The sequence below is a fragment of the Stegostoma tigrinum genome, chromosome 26 (genome assembly GCF_030684315.1).
Source record: "Stegostoma tigrinum isolate sSteTig4 chromosome 26, sSteTig4.hap1, whole genome shotgun sequence".
Lineage (NCBI taxonomy): Eukaryota > Metazoa > Chordata > Chondrichthyes > Orectolobiformes > Stegostomatidae > Stegostoma > Stegostoma tigrinum.
This window is the reverse complement of record NC_081379.1, coordinates 25,692,249-25,713,760: the sequence shown is the minus strand read 5'-3', so window position 1 is coordinate 25,713,760 and position 21,512 is coordinate 25,692,249. Positions and strand designations below refer to the sequence as shown.

The 21,512-nt window shown below is 42.2% G+C and overlaps 1 protein-coding gene across 1 annotated transcript in view; it reads right to left on the bottom strand.

The window, feature by feature from the left end:
- The window catches only part of LOC125464309 (leucine-rich repeat-containing protein 43-like), a 40,388-nt gene extending 21,598 nt beyond the window's left edge, over nt 1-18,790 (bottom strand). Inside the window, exons 1-5 of the mRNA XM_059654839.1 lie at nt 18,613-18,790; nt 7,479-7,748; nt 5,314-5,424; nt 4,657-4,796; nt 610-848 (exon numbers count right to left, since the gene is read on the bottom strand). Of these exons, the coding sequence (XP_059510822.1) occupies nt 610-848; nt 4,657-4,796; nt 5,314-5,424; nt 7,479-7,748; nt 18,613-18,699 (847 nt within the window). The 5' untranslated portion in view covers nt 18,700-18,790. The remainder of the gene's footprint in view (nt 1-609; nt 849-4,656; nt 4,797-5,313; nt 5,425-7,478; nt 7,749-18,612) is intronic.
- Nucleotides 18,791-21,512: the final 2,722 nt, after the last annotated feature.

Here is a 21,512-nt window from a genome sequence, read left to right as displayed (position 1 = left end):
ATTTTTGTACTTGGCTATAGCACATTCACTTCCTTCCTCCAAGCCATTAACATATTGTAAACAATTATCGTCCCAACAGTGATCCCTGTGAAAACCCATTGGTCATGGGTCACCAACCTGAAAAAGAACCCCGTATCCCTGCTCACCATTCCCTACTACTTAGCCAATTCCTGATTCATTTCCGTACAATAGCTCCAATATCGTGTGTTCTTATCTTATGATTGAACCTTTCGAGAGGTACCCTGTCAGATGCTTTCTGGAAGTCTCAATACAACGCATCTGGTTCCCCTCAATCCACTTTGGTCGAGACTTCTTTGAAAGCGTCTGAGAAATCCGTCAGGCATGATTTCCCTTTAACAAAGCCACGCTGACCCTGCTTGACTAAATTATATTTTCACAAATGTGCTGCTATTACTGCTTTAATAATTGATTCCAATACTATTCCAACAATAGATACCAGGCTAATTGGCCTACAGTTACCCATTTTTTGCCTCTTTCCCTTTTGAATAGGAGTGTCCCACAAGCAGTTTTCCAATCCTCTGATACTTCCCCGAAGCAAACAATTTTTGGAAAATTACAGTCAAGGTTTCATTTACTTAACATGCTTACCTTGCCGTGAAGCAATGCCCTTAAAATGGTGTCTTTCATCAGGGGATATCAAGATATCGTCCAGAGAAACAAGGTTCTGCAGAATGTCTATTGTAAAACCCCGATAGTACGGATAAAAAGCCAATGGATTGCCAAGGAAAATAAAGTTCTTCAAGTTTGGCAGGAAAGAAAGAGAAGTTACAATGTCCCGCAGATTGACAAAGTCATTGAAACTCAAATCAAGGGATATTATATTGGGCCTATTTTACAAAAAGATAAACAAGATCAAAGTATTAGTACTGAAACAATCATCCAAATATTCTTAACAAACTTGAAAAGACATGAATACCAAGATACACACTGAAATAAGTCCACAGACATCAGTATCATGTCATTCCTCTTTGACACTTTGTGAGTCCTTGACACTGATCCAGCTCCCTCAGAGCCAGCTCTCAGATTAAGGCAATGCCTGACAATCTGCTTATATCTGTCAGCCAGGGCTCCCTAATTGGACCAGATTAACAGCCCCTATCAAGGAACTCATATTCTATGGGTCCACCTGATTGACCTCATTACAATTATTACACGCACAAAATAATCCTAACGCAAAATCTTACAGACAAAATCTAAAACTTTTTTACTGGTGAGTTTTTATTTATCTTCTGTAGTTTCTTTTTCTGTTCATTTTGTGGGATGTGGGTATCATTGGCTGGACCAACATTTCTTGCCCATCCCTAGTTGCCCTTGAGGAGGTGGTGGTGAGCTGCCTTCTTGAACTGCTGCAGTCCACCTGCTGTGGGTTGACTCACAATGCCATTAGGGAAAGAATTCTGGGATTTTGACCCAGCAACAGTGAAGAAAATGTGTTATATTTCCAAGTCAGGATGGTGAGTGACTTGGAGGGCAACTTGGAGGTGATGGTGTTCCCATATGTCTGCTGCCCTTGTTTCTAGATGGAAGTGGTTGTGGGTTTGGAAGATGCTGTATGAGGATCTTTGGTGAATTTTTGCAGTGCATCTTGTAGATATTACACAGTGCTGCTACTGAGCATTGGTGGTGGAGGGAGTGGATATTTGTGGATGTGTAGTGCCAATCAAGTGGGCTGCTTTGTCCTGGAGGGTGTCAAGTTTCTTGAATGTTGTCAGGGCTGCACTCATCTAGGCAAGTGGGGAGTATTCCATCACACTCCTGACTTGTGCCTTGTAGATGGTGGACTGACTGTGGGGAGTCAGGAGGTGAGTTACTCACTGCAGTATTCCTAGCTTCTGACCTGCTCTTATAGCCACTGTGTTTATGTGGTGAGTCCAGTTGAGTTTCTGGACAATGATAATCCCTAGGATGTTGATAGTGGGGTATTCAGTGACGGTAACACTACTGAATGTCAAGGGACACTGGTTAGATTGTTTCTTATTGGTGATGTTCAAAGCCTGGCATTTGTGTGGCATGAACGTTGCTTGTCCAAGCCTGGATATTATCCAGATCTTGTTACATTTGAACATGGACTCCTTCAGTACCTGAGGAGTCATGAATGGTCCTGAATATTGTGTAATCATCAGCAAACATTCCCACTTCTGATCTTATGCTGGAAGGAAAGTCATTGATGAAGCAGTTGAAGATGGTTGGGCTGAGGACACTACTCTGAGGAAATCCTGCAGAGATGTCCTGGAGTTGAGATGATTGATCTCCCACAACCACGACCATCTTTCTGTGTGTCAGGTATGACTCTAACCACCGGAAAGTTTGCCCCCAGTACCCACTGATTCCAGTTTTGCTAGAGCTCCATGATGCCACACTTGGTCGAATGCAGCCTTGACATCAAGGACTGTCACTCTCACCCCACCTCTAGAATTCAGCTCTTTTGTCTATGTTTGAACCAAGGCTGTAATGAGGTCAGGAGCTGAATGGTCCTGGTGGAGCCCAGACTTGGCGTCACTGAGCAGGTTATTGGTGAGCCGGTGTTGCTTGATAGCACTATTACTCACACCTTCCATCGCTTTACTGATGATCGAGAGATTACTGATGGGGCGGTAATTGTCTGGGTTCGATTTGTCTTGCTTTTTGTGTACAGGACATACTTGGGAAATTTTTCACATTGCCAGGTAGATACCAGTGTCATAACTGCACTGGAACAGCTTGGCTAGAGGAGCTGCAAGTTCTGGAGCACAAGTCTTCAGTACTATTGCTGAATGTTGTCAGGGCCTGTAGCCTTTACAGTATCCAGTGTCTCCAACTGTTTCTTGATGTCAGATGGAATGAATCACGTTGGCTGAGGACTGGTATCTGTAATGGTGGAGGCTACTGGAGGAGGCCGAGATGGATCATCCACTCGGCAATTCTGGCTGAAGATTGCTGCGAATGCTTCAGCCTTATGATGTGTTGGGGTCTTCCATCATTGGAGACTCCTCCTCCAGTGAGTTGTTTAACTGCCCACCATAATTCCCGACTGGATGTGGCAGGACTGCGGAGCTTAGATCTGATCCGTTGTTTGTCGGATCGCTTATCTCTTTCATTCACTTGCTGCTTTCACTGTTTGGCATGCAAATAGTCCTGTTTGGTATCTTCACCAGGTTCACACTTCATTTTCAAATATGCCGTACTGCTCCTGGCATGCCCTCCTGCACGCTTCATTGAACCATGTTGATCTCCTGGCTTGATGGCAATGGTTTAGTGGGTGATATGCTGAACCATGAGGTTACAGATTGTGCTGGAGTATAATTCTGCTGCTGTTGATGGCCCACTGCACCTCATGGATGTCCAGTATGAAGTTGCTAGATCTGTGCAAAATCTGTCCCATTTAGCACGGTGATAGTGCTATATAACATGATGGAGGTTATTTTCAATGTGAAGTCGGGCTTTCATCTCCACAAGGACTGCGCAATGGTCACTCTTACCCATACTGTCACAGACAGATGTAGCTGCAGCTGGCACATTGGTAATGGTGAGGTCAAGTATGTTATTCCGTCATGTTGGTTCCTTCACCACCAGCTACAGGCCCAGTCTAGCAGCTCAATCAGTAGCACTGCTGCTGAGCCACTTTTCTGCGAGGATGTTGAAGTTCCCCACTCAGAGTACATTTGTTCAACATGGAGGAGTGCTGATTCATCAGCTGTGGGAATACGGTACATGGTAATCTGCTGGAGTTTTTCTTGTCCGTGTTTATCCTGAAGCCATGAGACTTCATTGGGTCTGGAGCCAATGTTGAGAACTCCCAGTGCTACTCCCTCTCAACTGTGTACCACTGTGCCACTAGCTCTGCTGGGTCTGTCCTGTCATTGGGACAGGACGTAACCAGGGATGGTGATGGTGTCGTCTGGGATGTTGTCCGTAAGGCACGCTTCTGGCTTGACTAGTCTGTGAGACAGCTCTCCCAGTTTTGGTACTAGCCCCCAGATGTTAGTGAGGAGGACTTTGCAGGTTCGACAGGGCTGTTTCTGCCGTTTTCTGTTCTGGTGCCTAGGTCGATGCCAGGTGATCTGTCTGGTTAGATTCAAACAGATCATTCTCACCCCCTTTGCCCTCACTGTTTCTCAGGTGCTTTACTTGCACTGCTGTCCCACCAGTATTCTCCCTCACACGCCAAATCCTGATTCGCCAACACATCTCTTCAACCACTCACCATACCCAACTGGAAAGTGAACCTGGAGCTGCTCTGCTAACTGGCTGATTCCTGTAAAAATGAACTGTGTGGGGGCGTGTGGGGGTGGGGGGTGTACCCTGCTAATGTGAGGGGGCTGGAAATGGTCCTGACCTGTTAAAATGTTTACGCATGGAAAAGTTTGGCTCATGTCACCAACTAACAGAGTCTCAGACCACTAAATGCTTCACACTAGCTGCCCACAAAAATCTGTTGTGTGTGACCCCTGATCTCTGCTCATTTTTACAGGAATCATCCAGTTAACAGAGCACCTCCAAGTTCACTTTCCAGTTGGGTATGGTGAGTGGTTGAAGAGATGTGTTGGCGAATCAGGAGGTCATTGGATGGATAAGCTGCTCCTGTCATATGTAGAGAGTAGTATATCTAATCTTTTTATATTACATATCTAGCAGAACTGGTCTTAGCATATTTACCAGAATATGTCTGAGAGATATCTGTAGTCAGAGGACAGCGAAAGCTTGTTGTATGACAGCCCAAGGTATTGCAACATAGGTGGTGGATTGGAGCTCAGTTGTTGCAAAGAGGAAATCTCATTGGAGCACAGCTCAAGAATCTTAAACACAGCAAAAGAACAAAGACAGTATTCCAAATGTGGTTCATGCCACATTTAAAATTCATTTTCCACAGTTAAGCAACATAAATGTTCGTAAAACTGTTGTTCGCATAAAGTAGAAGCAGCACTCACCTCAAGTCGCATCTCCATTTCCTACCTATTAACCTCATCCCACCCCCTTGACCTGTCTGTCCTCCCCGGACTGACCTATCCCCTCCCTACCTCCCCACTTATACTCTCCTCTCTACCTATCTTCTCCTCTATCCATCCTCAGTCCGCCTCCCCCTCTCTCCCTATTTATTTCAGAATCCTCTCCCCATCCACCTTTTCTGATGAAGGGTCCAGGCCCAAAACGTCAGCTTTTTTGCTCCTTAGATGCTGCTTGGCCTGCTGTGTTCATCCAGCCCCACACTTTGTTATCTTGGAATCTCCAGCATCTGCAGTTCCCATTATCTCTGACTCACACAAAGTTAGCATTATAACAGAGATTGTGAATGTTCCCACTCTTCACTCTTACCTTAAGCTTTCTGGGAAGATTTTCTGAGTTTAATGAGGTGATTTTATTGACACTTAATATAAGTTCTTCCAAATTCTGAAATTTCAACATTTCCTTGTCAACCTCACAGATCTACAGAAGAAAAATAGAAACAGCTTTTAATTGCCTTGGTGCTGCATTAGCTTCATGTCCTTGTAAATCTCTTGGGCATTTTGCTGTTTAAAATACAGGTAAATAAAATATGTTGAGGGCATATGTACACACGCCTGGCAGGACAGTTTGGGAATATGTTCAAAAAGACACATTTGATTCTAGGTTTTATAAATAGTGGCACACAAAGCAAGAAAGTTCTGATGAATCTTTATGAAGCATTGGCTTGACCTTAGCTGCAGCATTGTGTCCAGTTCTGGGTACTGAGCATTAGGAAGGATGTGAACACTTTATAGTGCAGAAAATATTAATAAAAATGGTTTTGGGATTGAGGGTGTCAGTTATGTTGGTAGAGTGGACAAAATGGGAATATTTTCCTTAGAGAAAGCTGAAAGGAAATTTGATTGAGGAATTTAGTACCATAACGGTTCTGGACAAAATAGATAGAACAAAGCTGTTGGATTGATGAAAAGATTGATGACTGAAGGTGTTTGGAAAATGGATCACCAACGACATGAGAAACAAGATTTCAATACAGAAACTATTTACAAGGATGTTACCAGGTTTGTAGTGTTTGAACTATAGGGTAAGGCTGAATAGGCCAGGGCTGTTTTCCCTGGGGCATCGGAGGCTCAGGGGTGACCATTTAGAGGTTTATAAAATCATGAGGAGCAGGATAGGGTGAATATTCAAAGTCTTTTTCCCAGAGCAGCAGAGTCCAAAACTTGAGGGCATAGGTTTAATGTGAGAAGGGAAAGATACAAAAGAGACCTAAGGGGCAACTTTCTCACACAGAGAGTGGTTTGTGTCTGGAATGAGCTGATAGATGAGGTGTTGGAGGCTGGTACAATAAGAACAATGAAAAGGTATCCAGATGTGTATATGAATAGGAAGAGTTTAGAGGGAGATGGGCCAAATGATGGCAAATGGAATTAGATTAATTTAAGATATCGGATCAGCATGATGAGTTGGACCAAAGGGTCTATTTCCATGCTGTACATCTCTATGACTCTATAACGTACAATAGAATGTTGATTCATTATAATTAGTGATGAATTGGGGAGGCTGCATTATGTTTGATAATTATTTGCGTTCTTAAAATTAGAAGTCTGGCAACTCCTGTGTTTGCAACAAGCTTGCTATTAACCACCCAAATAAACGCAAATTACTGTGGATGCTGGAGATCTGAAATTAAAACAGAAAGTGCAGGACAAACTCAGCAGATCTGCCAGCATCAGTGCAGTTTCTCTGGAGCTCTGACAACAATGGAAGATTAATTCCATCTTCAGCTATTCATTAAAGTAAAATAAGCAAATACTTGAGGTTGGTTGGCTCACCGAGCTGGTTTGTTGTTCTGCAACGTTTCATTACCGTGCTGGGTAATATCCTCAGTGCAGCCTCTGATGAAGTGTCAGTGTGTTTTCCCCGCCTGGTTTTTAAACTCTGGGAGTTGGGTTGGCAGGGAGTGGGTCTTGGAGCCACCATAGACAGGACCAATGTCATCTACAAGATCCCCTGCAGAGACTGTGAGAAACACTTCATTGGACAAACAGGAAGGAAACTAACTACAAGAGTACATGAACACAAACTGGCTACAAAAAAGACGCGACCAATACTCACTCACCTCAACCCACATGGACAAGGAGAACCAAGTGGGACAACACCAAATCCTGGGACCGGATAGGCAGAGACCAGAACGAGAATTCCTGGAAGCATGGCACTCCATGAGGCATGCCATTAATAAACACATTGAACTCGATCCCATATACATTCCACTAAGTAGGAAACCCAAAAGTGAGGCAATCCATCACAACAGACCCCAGAGTTTAAAAACCAGGTGGGAAAACACACCGACACTTCATCAGAGGCTGCACTGAGGATATTACCCAGCACGGTAACGAAACGTTTGCGGAGCAACAAACTGGCTCAGCGAGCCAACCAGCCTCAATACCTACAACCTGAGCTACAGCTCTACTCTAAAACCTTAAGCAAATACTCCCAGTGCCCACATAAATAGAATAAAATAACTTGCTCACCTTCTTATTAACAAGTCTTAAGGACTTTAAGTAGGAACAAAGGAAGCGTTCATTTATGAGAGAAGGTGAAGTGATTGCCAGTTCCTTTAGATGCTGGGACTCTGGGGTCACATTTTCTGTTGTCCATGGTGATTGCTCACATGTCAGGTATTCTTTCAAGGCCTGAGGCTCTTCCTCATTTACATTTTTACCATTTATCTCTTCCTTCTTGGCATGATCCTTCAGTAACTTGAAACCTTTAGTCTCCTTTGATGAATGCCTTGAACTGTTCTATAAATGAAGCCCAGTAAAGATTTGTAACATGGTCCCTATGTTTATATTGTTACATTAAATATTTAGGATGTTACATGTATGTAAGGGCTTGGAGCTGACTTTGCATATGTATTAAATATTTGATTGATTTTTCAGAGAATTAATGAATAAATATAACCTTGGTCAGCAATATGATTATGAGCTCTTGAAATGTTCCCTGCTCTGCTACAACAGGGATCCTGTAACATAGATTTGGAACGGAATCTTCCTCTGGACTGGGGAAGATCTGACCCATGCACTTTCACAGTTCATAAACTGTACAGTCGACCCACGTATGACCATGTACCATTTTTGCCTTTCACACCAGGGTTGTTTGTGAGCCAAAGTGGAGTGTGTGAGGAGCCTGGGTTTGGAGGCAGGCTGGTTACAAAGCCTACCTCAGAGCTCTGAACAGTTTTAAAGGCCACCTAAACCTCATCCCTCAACATCCTTGCCCATTCCCAAACCCCTCTGTTCCTTCAAATTGGCTTCCATACATTCTCTGTGCCCCCTCAGATTCCTCATGCTACTTCTTTGATTCCATCAATCTTCCAAACCCTAAGACTCTGTCCTGCTGCCTCTATAATGCTCATGTATCCTCCATGTCCTCTTAGATCACTCATGCCACCTCTATTCCCTCCAGGTATCTTCTATAGTAACTCATACAATATGCAGATGTACGGTCTTCAGAATCATTGCAATAACAAATGAAAATGCTTTGCACTCCTGTAAAAGAAAACAAACCTCCTATCATCTCTTAGAAATCTGCATTTCTTTGAGGGTCTGAGAACGTAAGTCATCGGAAAAACTTAGTTATGTTTCTTCTAATTGTGTTAGCTTTTTGTATCAATAGTACCTCAGTATCTGACACTACCTCAGAGATAGTAAGAACTGCTGATGTTGGAGTCTGAGATAATGTAGTGTGGAGTTGGAAGAACACAGCAGGTCAGGTAACATCAGAGGAGCAGGAAAGCTGGTATTTCCTGTTCCTCTGATGCTGCTTGGCCTGCTGTGCTTATCCAGCTCTACACCTGTTATTTCAGGTCAGGACCCTTCTTCAGAAAATGGGTATTTCTGAAGAAGGTCCCCAAGCCAAAATGTCATCTTTCCTGCTCCTCTGATGCTGCCTGACCTATTATAAAAGACACCACCTGTTCTTCTAATGTTTTGAAATTGTCACTCATACCCAGATGAATGAAGCTCCTACCATTTTGAGACACTTAAACAGCAGTGAAGCACTAAAAAGCACCACATCTATCTCAATAATATACCACTCCCTGGGGAAAACAGAATATCTGTCAATTGGTGTAGGGATGAAATTAGTTAAATTTTTCAAGCCAGAAAGCTAAGCTTTTCTCCTTACTAGCTAGAGCCATTTAAGTCGCAGTTGAAAAGATGCCAGCACCGGCCGCTATGACATTTTAGTAGTACTTTCAGTGGGAAAACATTGTAATGCATGTGAAAACATACAATAGGCTGGTCATAGTAAGGGCCAAACCACATTTAAAGGACGAATCCCCATGATGAATCACTGCATTAAGAGCATGTTTAGGTTGCAATACATTGGGAAGGTCGTGGTATTATCACTGGATTCATAATCCAAAGATCCAGGCCATGTTCTGTGGCCTAGGTTCAAACCTCACCGCAGCAAGTGTTGGAATCTGAACACACTAAAAATCTGGAATTGAAAGTGATCCCATCTGGTTTACTGGACAACAAAATGTGAGGCTGAATGAACACAGCAGGCCAAGCAGCATCTCATTTTGTGCTCCTGAGATGCTGCTTGGCCTGCTGTGTTCATCCAGCCTCACATTTTGTGGTCTTGGATTCTCCAGCATCTGCAGTTCCCATTATCTCTCTCCCATCTGGTTTACTAATGACTTTTAGGGAAGGAGAACTACTTTTTTTACCTGATAAGCATATATGAGACATCAGACTCAGCAATATGATTGACTCTGAAATGGCCGAACAAGCCATTTGCTGGGTGCAAATAGTCAAGTGCTAAAAAGTTTCAGAACAATAAATTAAACTGTCTAGATGACTTAGGATTAACTAAGGCACTGAAAACAAGAATAAAAACATAAGCTGTGTTGATCCTGCAAAGTCCTCCTTACAAACATATGGAACTAGCGCCAAAATTGGGAGAGCTGTCTCACAGAATAGTTAAACAACACCTGACATAGTCGCACTCATGGAATAATACCTTACAGACAATGTCCAGGACCCGAAACATCAACTTCCCTGATCTTCTGATGCTGCCTGGCCTGCTGTGTTTCACTAGCTCCACACTGTGTTAGTGGAACAGTCCCTCTTCCACAGCTACACTGGCACTACCCCCATTGAGGAGGAGCTTGAACAGTTCATCAAGTTTACTAACTTTACTAACACTTTTAACCCCAACCTCAAGTTCACTTGGACCAGCTCTGATACCTCTGTCTCCTTCCTGGACCCCTCTGTCTCCATCTCTGGTGACCGCCTCAAAACCAACATCTATTTCAAGCCCACCGACTCCCACAGCTACCTAGACTACACCTCATCTCACCCACCTTCCTGCAAGAATGTGATGCCCTACTCCCAATTCCTCTGCATCTGCTGCACCTGCTCCCAAGATGGGGCATTCCATTCCCAAATATCCCAGATGTCCTCTTCTTTCAAGGGCCACAACTTGCCCCCTCAGTGGCTGAAAATGTTCTCAACTGCATCTCTGCGTTTCCCGCACCTCTGCTCTCACATCCCCTCCCCACAACAAAAACAAAGATAGAATTCCCCTTTCCTCACATGTCATACCACTAACCTCCAGATTCAACGTGTCATTCTCGACCACATCCACCACCTACAATCTGACCCCACAACCAAAGATATATTTCCCTCCCCACGCCTATCTGCCTTCCATAGGAACTGCTCTCTCCATGACTGCCTCGTCCTCCACACTCCGCACTTGCCCACCTCTCCCTGCAACTGCAGGAGATGCAACACTTGCCCCTACACCTCCCCTCTCACCTCCATTCAAGGACCCAAAAAACCCTTCCACATCAGACAGATGTTCACCTGCACATCAGCTAATGTGGTCTGTTGTATCTGCTGCTCCCAATGTGGCCTCCTCCACATCGGTGAGACAAAGTGGAAACTCGGAGACTGCTTAGTAGATCACCTGCGCACTGTTCGTGACAAACAACAACACCTTCTGATTGTGAACCATTTCAATTCCCCCTCCCACTCCCTGGGTGACATGTCCATCCTGGGCCTCCTCCTGTGTAATAATGATGCCACCCGCAAACTGGAGGAGCAGCACTTCATATTCTGCCTTGGGAGCCTAAAACCCAGTGGTCTTAATGTGGACTTTATTAGTTTCAAAATCTCCCCATCCCTGGCCTCATCCCATGACCAACCCTCCCTCTCATCCTGACCTCCTTGACCTGAAACAACCTCCCACCTTCGCTCCCACCTATTCTCCCCTCCCACCTCACTGACCAATCCCCACGACTCCCTACCTGCACTCACCTATCACCATCCCACCTACCTTCCCCAGCCTCACCCCTCCTCTCCCTATTTATTTCGGAGCTGCCTTCCCCCTCCCCAATTTCTGAAGAAGGGCCCTGACCTGAAAATAAACTTTCCTGCTCCTCTGATGCCGCCTGCCCTGCTGTGTTCCTCCAGCTGCACACTGTGTTACCAGTTAACTATTACCACGATTAGCATTCCTGGATGTGTCCTATCCCACTAACCTGACAGACCCAGCAGACATGGCAACACAGTGGTATACAGCCAGGAGGGAATTGCTGACATAGGCACATGTTGCTGTTCCTTCATGTCAAAATCCTGGAATTCCCTCCCTAACAGCGTTGTGGGTTAACCTACTCTAAATGGATTGCAGTGGTTCAAAAAAGCAGCTCACCACCACCTTCTCAAGGGCAAATAGAGATGAACAATAAATGCTGGTCCAGCCAACTTTGCCCAAACCCCTTAATGAATGAAAAGAAGCCCAACATCATGAGAGCAAGTGTACATTTTACATAGTAGGGACTCCCAAACATGAAAAAGACAGAAGGAAATGGTTCAGGGTCATGATTGTAGAGGAACATCTGATTTCATCAAAACATAAACTTAAGTGTGGGCCATTCATACACTGAAGCATGCCTTTGAAGGTTACATTTTTACATTTCTGCTTTTCACACGTTGATCCTTTGTTATCTTACACCTGTCATTATCGCAAGTTTAAATCATACATGCTTTATTTTCTGTCATTAGGATAAAGCAAAATCATCTAGCTAGCTAAACTGTGCCGAGAATAATCTAGTTGTACTCGAATTGTAACATGATAATTGTTCAGCTCGGTTTAAAAATATTTCAAATGGAATGGATTGGTTATTCCTTACCCAACTCCCAATACCACAAGGAAAGTCATTCAAGCACAATGATTGAATCTGTTGCTGGAAAGCTTTAAAAGCCGTAATAGTTGTCATTTCTAAACCTTTGAGAAGTCTATATTGATCCCCTGGGTGTTGACATCATATAGTGACCATTTGATCTCATGTATAGAGTTCCAGATATGATAGATATAGATACAGCATGTGAATATGCACAGTTCAGAGAAAACAAATCTGTAATTAAAAGAATTGTTTTCCCAAATATGCCCATGTGCCATATTGTTTATGAATGGGGTTTAGTAACAAATCATTCACTTAGCTTGGTATTGCAGTTGCTAAGAGGTACACTCTCAGTTGCCAAGCAACAACAGTTGCTGTAGTTCTAAGACAGAAGAGTATCATTGCCATTTTAAGAGACGAGGTTCTTTCCTATGACCTAATACAGCAATGACATCTTTGATGGTCTGTGCATTTGTGTGAATAGCTTTGATTCAATAACTTGAATAAAACGAAAAAAAGCTTTTGTGTAATACCCTGGACAAAATGTTCGTAAAAAATCCAACAAGATTTAATTGTTGTAATGATCTGGATTCCATATTGAAAAGACAGACCAGGACATTTCTATTTAATTAACATTGTTTTATATTCATTCAGTTTACAAAGGGAACCAGAAATGTTAAGTTCAACACAAATGCTTTCAGTTACTGTAGAATGATAAATAATCAGCAATTAAATAAAGAAGCAGCACCAAAAAGTAAGGATTTTGAATATTCTTCTGAACATTATTTGGAAAAGATTCTGACACTATTCGCAATATATTGGACCATTGAGCTTTACACAGCATGGAAGGGGCCTTGTGAAAGTCAAATCTTTATTCAGGCATGTAAAGTTTATCTTACTCTTCCTCAGCTTCAAATATTTACCCAAATTTCCCTTGCAATTTTCTTCCAGCCTTTCTCCTTGTATTGACAATTTGAAGTCCCTCACAACTGATTCTCATGGTAAAGGGAATTTTATTTTTCACATTCACTATATCAAGTTCTTCACAATTTTAAATATGTTTGTAAAATTGTTTCTGAACCTTCTCTGCTCCAGTGGAGAAAGTTCCAGAGCCTCAAGGTTCCACCTCATTACTTAAGTTTCCCACCCATGGTGTCATTTCGATAAATCTAGTCAATTCATTCTCTATGGCTTTAACGTCCTTCCATGCATCACCTAAAGCTGGACACATTGTTCTAAATGGGGCCTAACTTAGGCCTTGTATAAATTCAGCAAAATGTTTCATTCTCGGACTTAAAGATCATAGCCCTTGCATCCTGTTTTATGACTTTATCCGACTACATACACTTTTTGTCAATTTGAACCCTTATTTCTTTTCTTTCAATGTTCCACCAATAGGCGTATGTTCCCATTCATTTTTTTCTCTCAAGTTAGTAATTTCACATTTATCTATATGAAATTTTATCTGCATCAATTAGTTCATACTGCTGATTTCACCAGGAAGATAATCCGCCATACTATTTGCCAAACTGCCTATGTTTGTGTGATGGACACAGTTTGAAATTGTGTACTCTGTAACCAGGCCCAAGTCTTCTACCTATTTACTGAGGACATATATAGTTGCAACTCAGACATATGGACTGTAATGCATCCAATCTCTTCCTCAGTTAGTTTAAAGTCTATTTAATTTAAATTAACCCTTTGAATAGACTGCACCCATATGGAAGATCTGAATATCATGCAGGATTGTCAAGTAACATTCACACAGCAATGACCATCTCTAGCATGACCATCTCTAGCAACAGTGTGTATAAATATCTCCCTTGGCATCCTCCAGTATTGCTAACAGTGAATTTCCTGTCATCAACATCCTGGGAGAATCATTGGTCAGGAATGTCACTGGACCAGCCGAATAAACACTTTGGCCACAAGGACAGGTCAAAGCCTGGAAAGTCTGTAGCAAGTAAAGTGAGTTACTCACTCCCTGACTTTTTAAAACTTTTCTAGGATTTAAAAGATTTAAAAGTCAGGGCTATGATGGGATATTCTTCATTTGACTGGGTGGATGTAAGTCCAACAGCACTCAAAAAAAACTCAACACTGTTCAGGACCATACAGTCCATTTGAATGACATCATATCAACCACCTTCATCATTCACTGTCAGAATCTGTACCTGGTATCTTTGTACCTATGTGGCACACTTTTCACTGTGATAACAACAGGTGTACAGCTGGATGAACACAGCAGGCCAAGCAGCATCATAGGAGCAGGAAAGCTGGCGTTTTGGGCCTAGAACAGTCTAGGCCCGAAACATCAGCTTTCCTGCTCCTAAGATGCTGCTTCCCCTGCTCTGTTCGTCCAGCTCTACATCTTGTCATCTCAGATTCTCCAGCACCTGCAGTTCCTACTGTGTCTGAAACTTTTCACTGTACTCATTTGAGTATATGTGATAATAAAGCTAATTCTAATTCTAATTCAAAAATAAATCTGCTAAATATCGTACACTGTATTGCCTGGTTTATTGGATGATTAAATGAAGAGAAAAACATTCATAAAAGGCAGGGCACTCTAGTCTATGTTTCAATATACTCACACCTATTACTCACCTGTATTGTAATATTGCAAGTTGAACACCAGAGGGCGAAGTATACTTCAGACCGTAAAATTTTGCATACAACGTTGTAAGTGGATATTACCAACATTTTGAAAAGAAAAGTTTGAAAACCATTATAGAAAGAGCTTGCACAAATGTTCAGTAAGCAAAATCACACAAATATCAATGAGGTAAATGATCAGCTGTTGGTGTTTAGGCCTGGAAACCAGGAGAACATCTCTGACATTAGTCAGGTAGCATCATGAGAGCTTTTGCATCCATCCAGGAAGGCAGAGCAAGCCTACGATTAGCACCTCATGGGAAACAGGAAACCTCTAAAAATATAGCATCCCCTGAAATCTCAGGAAGACAGAGTGCTGTTGGATAGGCTAAACCCAGCAGTACAACCAAGGAAAGTTTCCTTCATAATAAACATATGGAAGTTGGTCAATCCCATAATGCCAGCTCCTCATTCTACACGTCATGGTGAAATATATCCTGGTCCTTGTCACGCTAATATTCTGCCATAAAATTCTCAGTTAGTTTCTCGTCCATGCTTTGAGATTGCCCTCTAATTATATTGATACATAGAGCCAGACAGCACAGAAACAAATCCTTTTGTCCAACTTGCCCTCACTGACCAGCTTTCCTGAACTGAACTAGTCCCATTTGCCTGCATTTTGCGCAAACCCCCACAAACCTTTCCTGTTCATGTACCTGTTCAAATATCTTCTAAATGTTGTAATTGTACCAGCATCCACCACTTCCTCTGGAGGCTCGTTCCATATTCTCTGCATGAAGAAGTTGCCCCTCAGTTCCTTTCTAAACCCTCCCCCTCCCACCTATGCCCTCTAGTTTTAGAATCTCCGACCCTTGAGAAAAAAAAGTGGCCAATTACCTGATCTATACCCCTCATGATTTTATCAACCTCTGTAAGGTCACCCTCCACTTTCCAATGTTCCAGAGAAAAAAGTCCCAGCCTATCCAGCCCCTCCCTATAACTCAGACCCTCGAGTCTCGGTAACATCCTTGTGTACCTTAGTTATGGCTAAGAGTCTCCAATGCAGTATTTTGTCATTCGTATTGAGTCATGACAAACCAGAAACCTAAAACAAAAGGAAATGTTTGTGGAGACCGTTTTGAATCTTCCTGTGGAGATCTGAAATAAAAACAGAAACTTCTAGAGAAACACAACAGATCTGGTAGCGTTTGTGGAAACGGAAAAACAGAAACAGAGTTTTGGGTCCAAAGTGACTCATTTTGGAACTGAGTTTCTCCAGCATTTTCTGTTTTTTTAAATCAGAAAGCTATCCTGTTTAATAACTCAGAAGTGTCAAAACTATGATTTTTAAAAAAATGTTAATGCTGGAGAGATATTCAGTTTAAATTGATCATTGCAAATGATGTTTCTCAGTGTCAGAAAGGAATCCATATTCATCTAAAGCTAACAATTAAAGACACTTGGATGCCTGGTTTCAACTATACAAACATGTTTCTGTGCAGGGTTTCATTTTGGAACATTGGTTCAACATGTTCAGATATAAAAATGGCCTTGGGTGCTCACTTGGACGAATAAGTTGTTTCAGATCCTATTTACTCAAACAGGAATCATTACCAACCCAGCAAGAAGGAAGTAGGGTATTAATAGATCTTCCAATGAGGAAGTATGGTGTTCACTGTTCTTTCAGCTCTGGGATATTCTGATTTTTGATTAATGAAAGTGAAAGTCGCCATTGTCCCAGAGGTTGCTCCCTTATTCGAGAGAACTGGTGGTAAGTTTAACCTGAGGGTCACCACACTTCAGGTGAGGTTGAGGAGGTAGGGCCTTCATGGTGACCTCAGTCAGTGTGGGAATCGAATCCATTGTGCATTATAGATGAGCTATCCAGCCAACTGCGCTGACTGACCCCCATTGGCAGCTGACAATTTAACACCAGCTATGTATCTTTCAGCTTTTGGACTGTTCATTAGTGCTTCTGGTTCCATCAGTGCACATTATGAATTGAATTAAACCTCATTTCCTTGAGTTTTCAATATGAGTAATTTCCAGGTCCTGAGTTTTTAGAAAAGTTAGTGAGTATTGGTCACTTATTGTTGAACAATCGGGACTTAATAGTTTTATGTTGTAAGGTAGTGAACTGTTTACTGTGCTTTATTTTTAACTTTAAATATGATTGATTGAACTATAATTCAGCCAGTCTTGCAGTGATTATTTCTTCAGTTGAAGGCAAGGAAAATTTGCTGGATTTAATGGTATTGGGTGAAACCTATTTTCACTCAGCAGTGTGCCAGATGATTTGAAAGGAAGTATGTTGTCTATAATGAGTAAGTTACTGTTACAATGTTCAAAACCCTATCTTGAGTTTTCAAAACCTTTCCACCAAGTCCAGGGCACAAGTCAGGAGCATGACTGAATATTTTCCACTTGCCTGGATGGGTGCAGCTCCAACAACACTCGAGAAGCTTGACACCATCCAGGACAAAGCAATCCACTTGATTGGTACCCTATCTAAAACCTTTAATGTTCCTTCTATCCACCACAGATGCGCAAGGGTAGCAGTTTAAACCATCAACAAGATATCTTGCAATAACTCAGTGAAGCTGCTTTCCAAACCTGCACCTTCTACCACCTCAAAGAATAGGGGCAGCAAATACTTGGGAACATCATCAGCTGAACATTCCCTTCACTCTCCTGACTTGGAGGTTTATCATCATTCCTTCACTGAAGTTCCTGAAACTCTCTCCCTAACAGCATTGTGGGAGGCCCTACACACAAAGTGCTCCAAATAGACTACTCATCACCACCTTCTCAAAGGCAATTAGCAATGGACAATAAATGCTACCATTAGTGAGTGATGCCCACAACCTGTGAGCAAATTAAAAAATATTACTCCTAATTTATTTTGCATCCCAATGATTTCAAATAATCCTATTAGTTTATTAGACATAGAGGTTAGCACTGCTGCCTCACAGCTCCAGAGACCCGGGTTCAATTCCACCCTCAGACGAATGCCTGTGTGGAGTTTGCACATTTTCCCCGTGTCTGCTTGGGTTTCCTCCAGGCACTCCAGTTTCCTCCCACAGTCCAAAGATGTGCAGGCTAGGTTAATTGGCCATGCTAAATTGCCCGTAGTGTTCAGGGATGTGCAGATTAGGTGGGTTATAGGGGAATGGGTCTGGGTGGGATACTCCAAGGATTGGTCTGGACTTGTTGGGCCAACGGACCTGTTTCCACACTGTAGGGATTCTATGATGACTGAAATTAGGCATTCAACTCTTGATGTTGGAGGAATGTCCAGCATGAAATATCCAAGGAAGGAGATGAAATTCTAATTGCCCCTCTAGGGAGACACATATATGCACAAGCACATCTGAGCAAACACGAGCTATTGAATAAATTGTTTCTGCCCAAAATAAACAGAGCACTTAAGATTTTGTAACCAACAAATTTGCAATTAATGTTATTGCAAATACTTATTTGTGAACAATTTTTGGCCATATAGGTGCTTTCCCATTTTAAGCATGGATGTAGGCATTTATTTCAGTAACAAATAAATGGCACAGATGAATAAAGTAGTTTCTCGCAAGTCGTGTGGGTACAACCCAATAATTCTCCATATTAATGTTACAAATTGTTCCATATCACAACTGGAAAATTCCTTACAATCGATCAGACAAACAAGATCAATTACTTAAGGATGTGACACAAATACTCTTTGGTTTAGTCATTATAAAAATATTTTTAATAAATTACAACATACTAGAAAATCTGTTAGGAATTTAAAATTTCAGTCCAGTTTTTCAAAGACCTAACTGGTATTCTCCCAGGGAATTAATTTCCAAATTTTGAATTTGTTTAACTGGAATCGTCTACAATCTTACCCAACTTCCAATACCACAAGGAAAATCATTTAGAGACAAGGCCTCCATCTCTTGCTGGACAACTTTGGAAGCAGTAACTGTGTCCATTTCACAACTTTTCAGGAGTCGAACAACACGAGCAGCTCAATTCTCCAGAAACTGATACCATACAGTGTCCCTTCGACTGAAATTGAATGACTCCAAGTACCATGGATACATCTAGCTATGTAGGGAAGGTGATAGCCTGAACATTTCTTGACAATGGGAAGATTATCCCTCAGCAAGATTCAGTACCTCCAATGTGCAGGAAGCCACAGAATTTACAAATGTTGCTAAGTGACAGTTAAGTTGCTGTAGTTTGACACCATAATTGCTAGGAAGTATTCCCAGTTGCTGAGCAACAGCACTTCTAAAAGTGAACGGTATGGATGTAATTTAAAGGGACATTGCTGCTTTTCTGATGATTTCTGGTTCCAGGGTTACTGTTATATACATTTGTTGCAGGATTTTTCCTCTGATGCAAACAAGGACAATCTTTTGCGAGCACACCTTGGGAATGCTCTTGGGTCTGGTTTTCCAGCATTGGCTGTTCATTCTGTTACGTCACCAGGATTGTAATAGTGTGAACTGGCCCCTTCCTCCCCACCACAAATTGTCCTACATCTTCATCCTCATCCTGCCTCTCAGACATAGCATTTGGGTTTTTCAGGTGCTACCAGATCAGACAGGGGGGTTTTATATGTTAAAGCTTTATCTGATTAGGTCTGAATGCCTGACGTGAGCCATTGAACATATGTGACCACGATTTACACAGAGTTTTCTGTGTCTGTTGTAAATAGCACAGTCAACATTTAGAGTGACCGTATATGATTGCAATTATGTGATAATTTAATGGAACACAACAGAGCTTTCCTGAATGCTCCTAGATTTAAATTCCAACTTACTGTTTCCTTTTTGTAGTTCTACAAATCCATTCTGAGGGGACGTGACTTTGGATTCTGTGGTTCAATGCCCTATTATTGCAGCCAAATGGCATTTCAAAGTCACAATGGCTCTGTCCCAACCTGACAAACTGTCTGACCAAAACCACCAGCCTCATTTTTCTCCATAAGTAGGTCACTTCTCTGACTTACGAGTCATTATTCGTCTGTTACCACCAGAAGTGAAATCTGACTCATGAACCAGTCTTACCACTTGCCTGATAAGTCCCATTTCTTATTTATCGAAATTTTTAAATTCATTCTTAAAATGCCGGTAGAACTGCCATAACCACATTTATCTTTAGTTTAGAGATAATGGGAACTGCAGATGCTGGAGAATCCAAGATAACAAAGTGTGAGGCCTGATGAACACAGCAGGCCAAGCAGCATCTCAGGAGCTCAAAAGCTGACGTTTCAGGCCTAGACCCTTCATCAGAGAGAGATGAAGGGTCTAGGCCTGAAACGTCAGCTTTTGTGCTCCTGAGATGCTGCTTGGCCTGCTGTGTTCATCCGGCCTCACACTTTGTTATCTTTATCTTTGGTTTATCCAGTTGTACGTGTTAGGTTGCCTGCTTATTGACTATATTTGTATAAGTCCACTTCAGAGTGGAATATGATTCAACCCTCATAGAATCCCTACAGTGTGGAAATAGGCCCTTCGGCCCAACAAGATTAAATTGAACCTCAGAGCATCTGACCCAGGCCCATCACCCTATAACCCACCCAATTTACACACTCCTGAACAATACAGGCAATTTAGCACGGCCAATCCACTGAACTTGCACATCTTTGGACTGTGGGAGGAAACCGGAGCACCCAGAGGAAGCCCACGCAGACATGTAGAGAATATACAAACTCCACACAGACAGTTGCCCAAGGCTGGAATCAAACATGGGTCACAGGCTCTGTGAGGCAGCAGTGCTAACCACTGAACCACCATGCCGCCCTGTGTAGTGTGGGGCTAGAATATCATGAGAGATCAAGCAGGTTTCATGGCTGTTTATTTCTTGTGCAAATGCAAAACTGATCAAACTTACTGAATTCAATTTCATAATTTGCCATGTTGATATTTGATCTTCAGGGTCACTTAACACAAACCTCTATACACATATCATGTCTGAAAAAGTGATTTAAACACAATTTCACCCAATGTGCCCGTACCACTGTATTATTTCATGCCAGTCTCCTGCCTTCTCCCCATTTTCCTGCACACCATTATTATCCAACTCACTATCCAACACTCACTTGAATTGAACCTGCCTCTATCACATTTCCAGGCAGTGCAATCCATACCTTAACTACTTGCTGTGGGAAAATGCTTTTTCTCACATCACACTTGTGTGATTTGCACATCCCCTACAATTTATAGCCTCTAGTTCTTGTTCATTTTACAAATGGAATCAGCTTTACCCTATCTATGTTGTCCAACTTTCTCATGATTTTGACAACCTAAATTACATCTCATCTCAGCATTCTTCTCTTCAGGGAGAACATAGAGCATAGAGCATTACAGCACAGTACAGGCCATTCAGCCCTCCATGTTGTGCCGACCTGCCATACCAATCTGAAGCCCATCTAACCTACACTATTCCATGTACATCCATATGCTTGTCCAATGACGACTTAAATGTACCTAAAGTTGGCGAATCTACTACCGTTGCAGGCAAAGTGTTCCATTCCCTTACTACTCTCTGAGTAAAGAAACTACCTCTTACATCTGTCCTATATCTTTCACCCCTCAATTTAAAGCTATGCCCCCTCATGCTGGCCGTCACCATCCTAGGAAAAAGGCTTTCCCTATCCACCCTATCTAACCCTCTGATTATTTTATATGTTTCAATTAAGTCACCTCTCAACCTTCTTCTCTCTAATGAAATCAGCCTCAAGTCCCTCAGCCTTTCCTTGTAAGACCTTCCCTCCATACCAGGCAACATCCTAGTA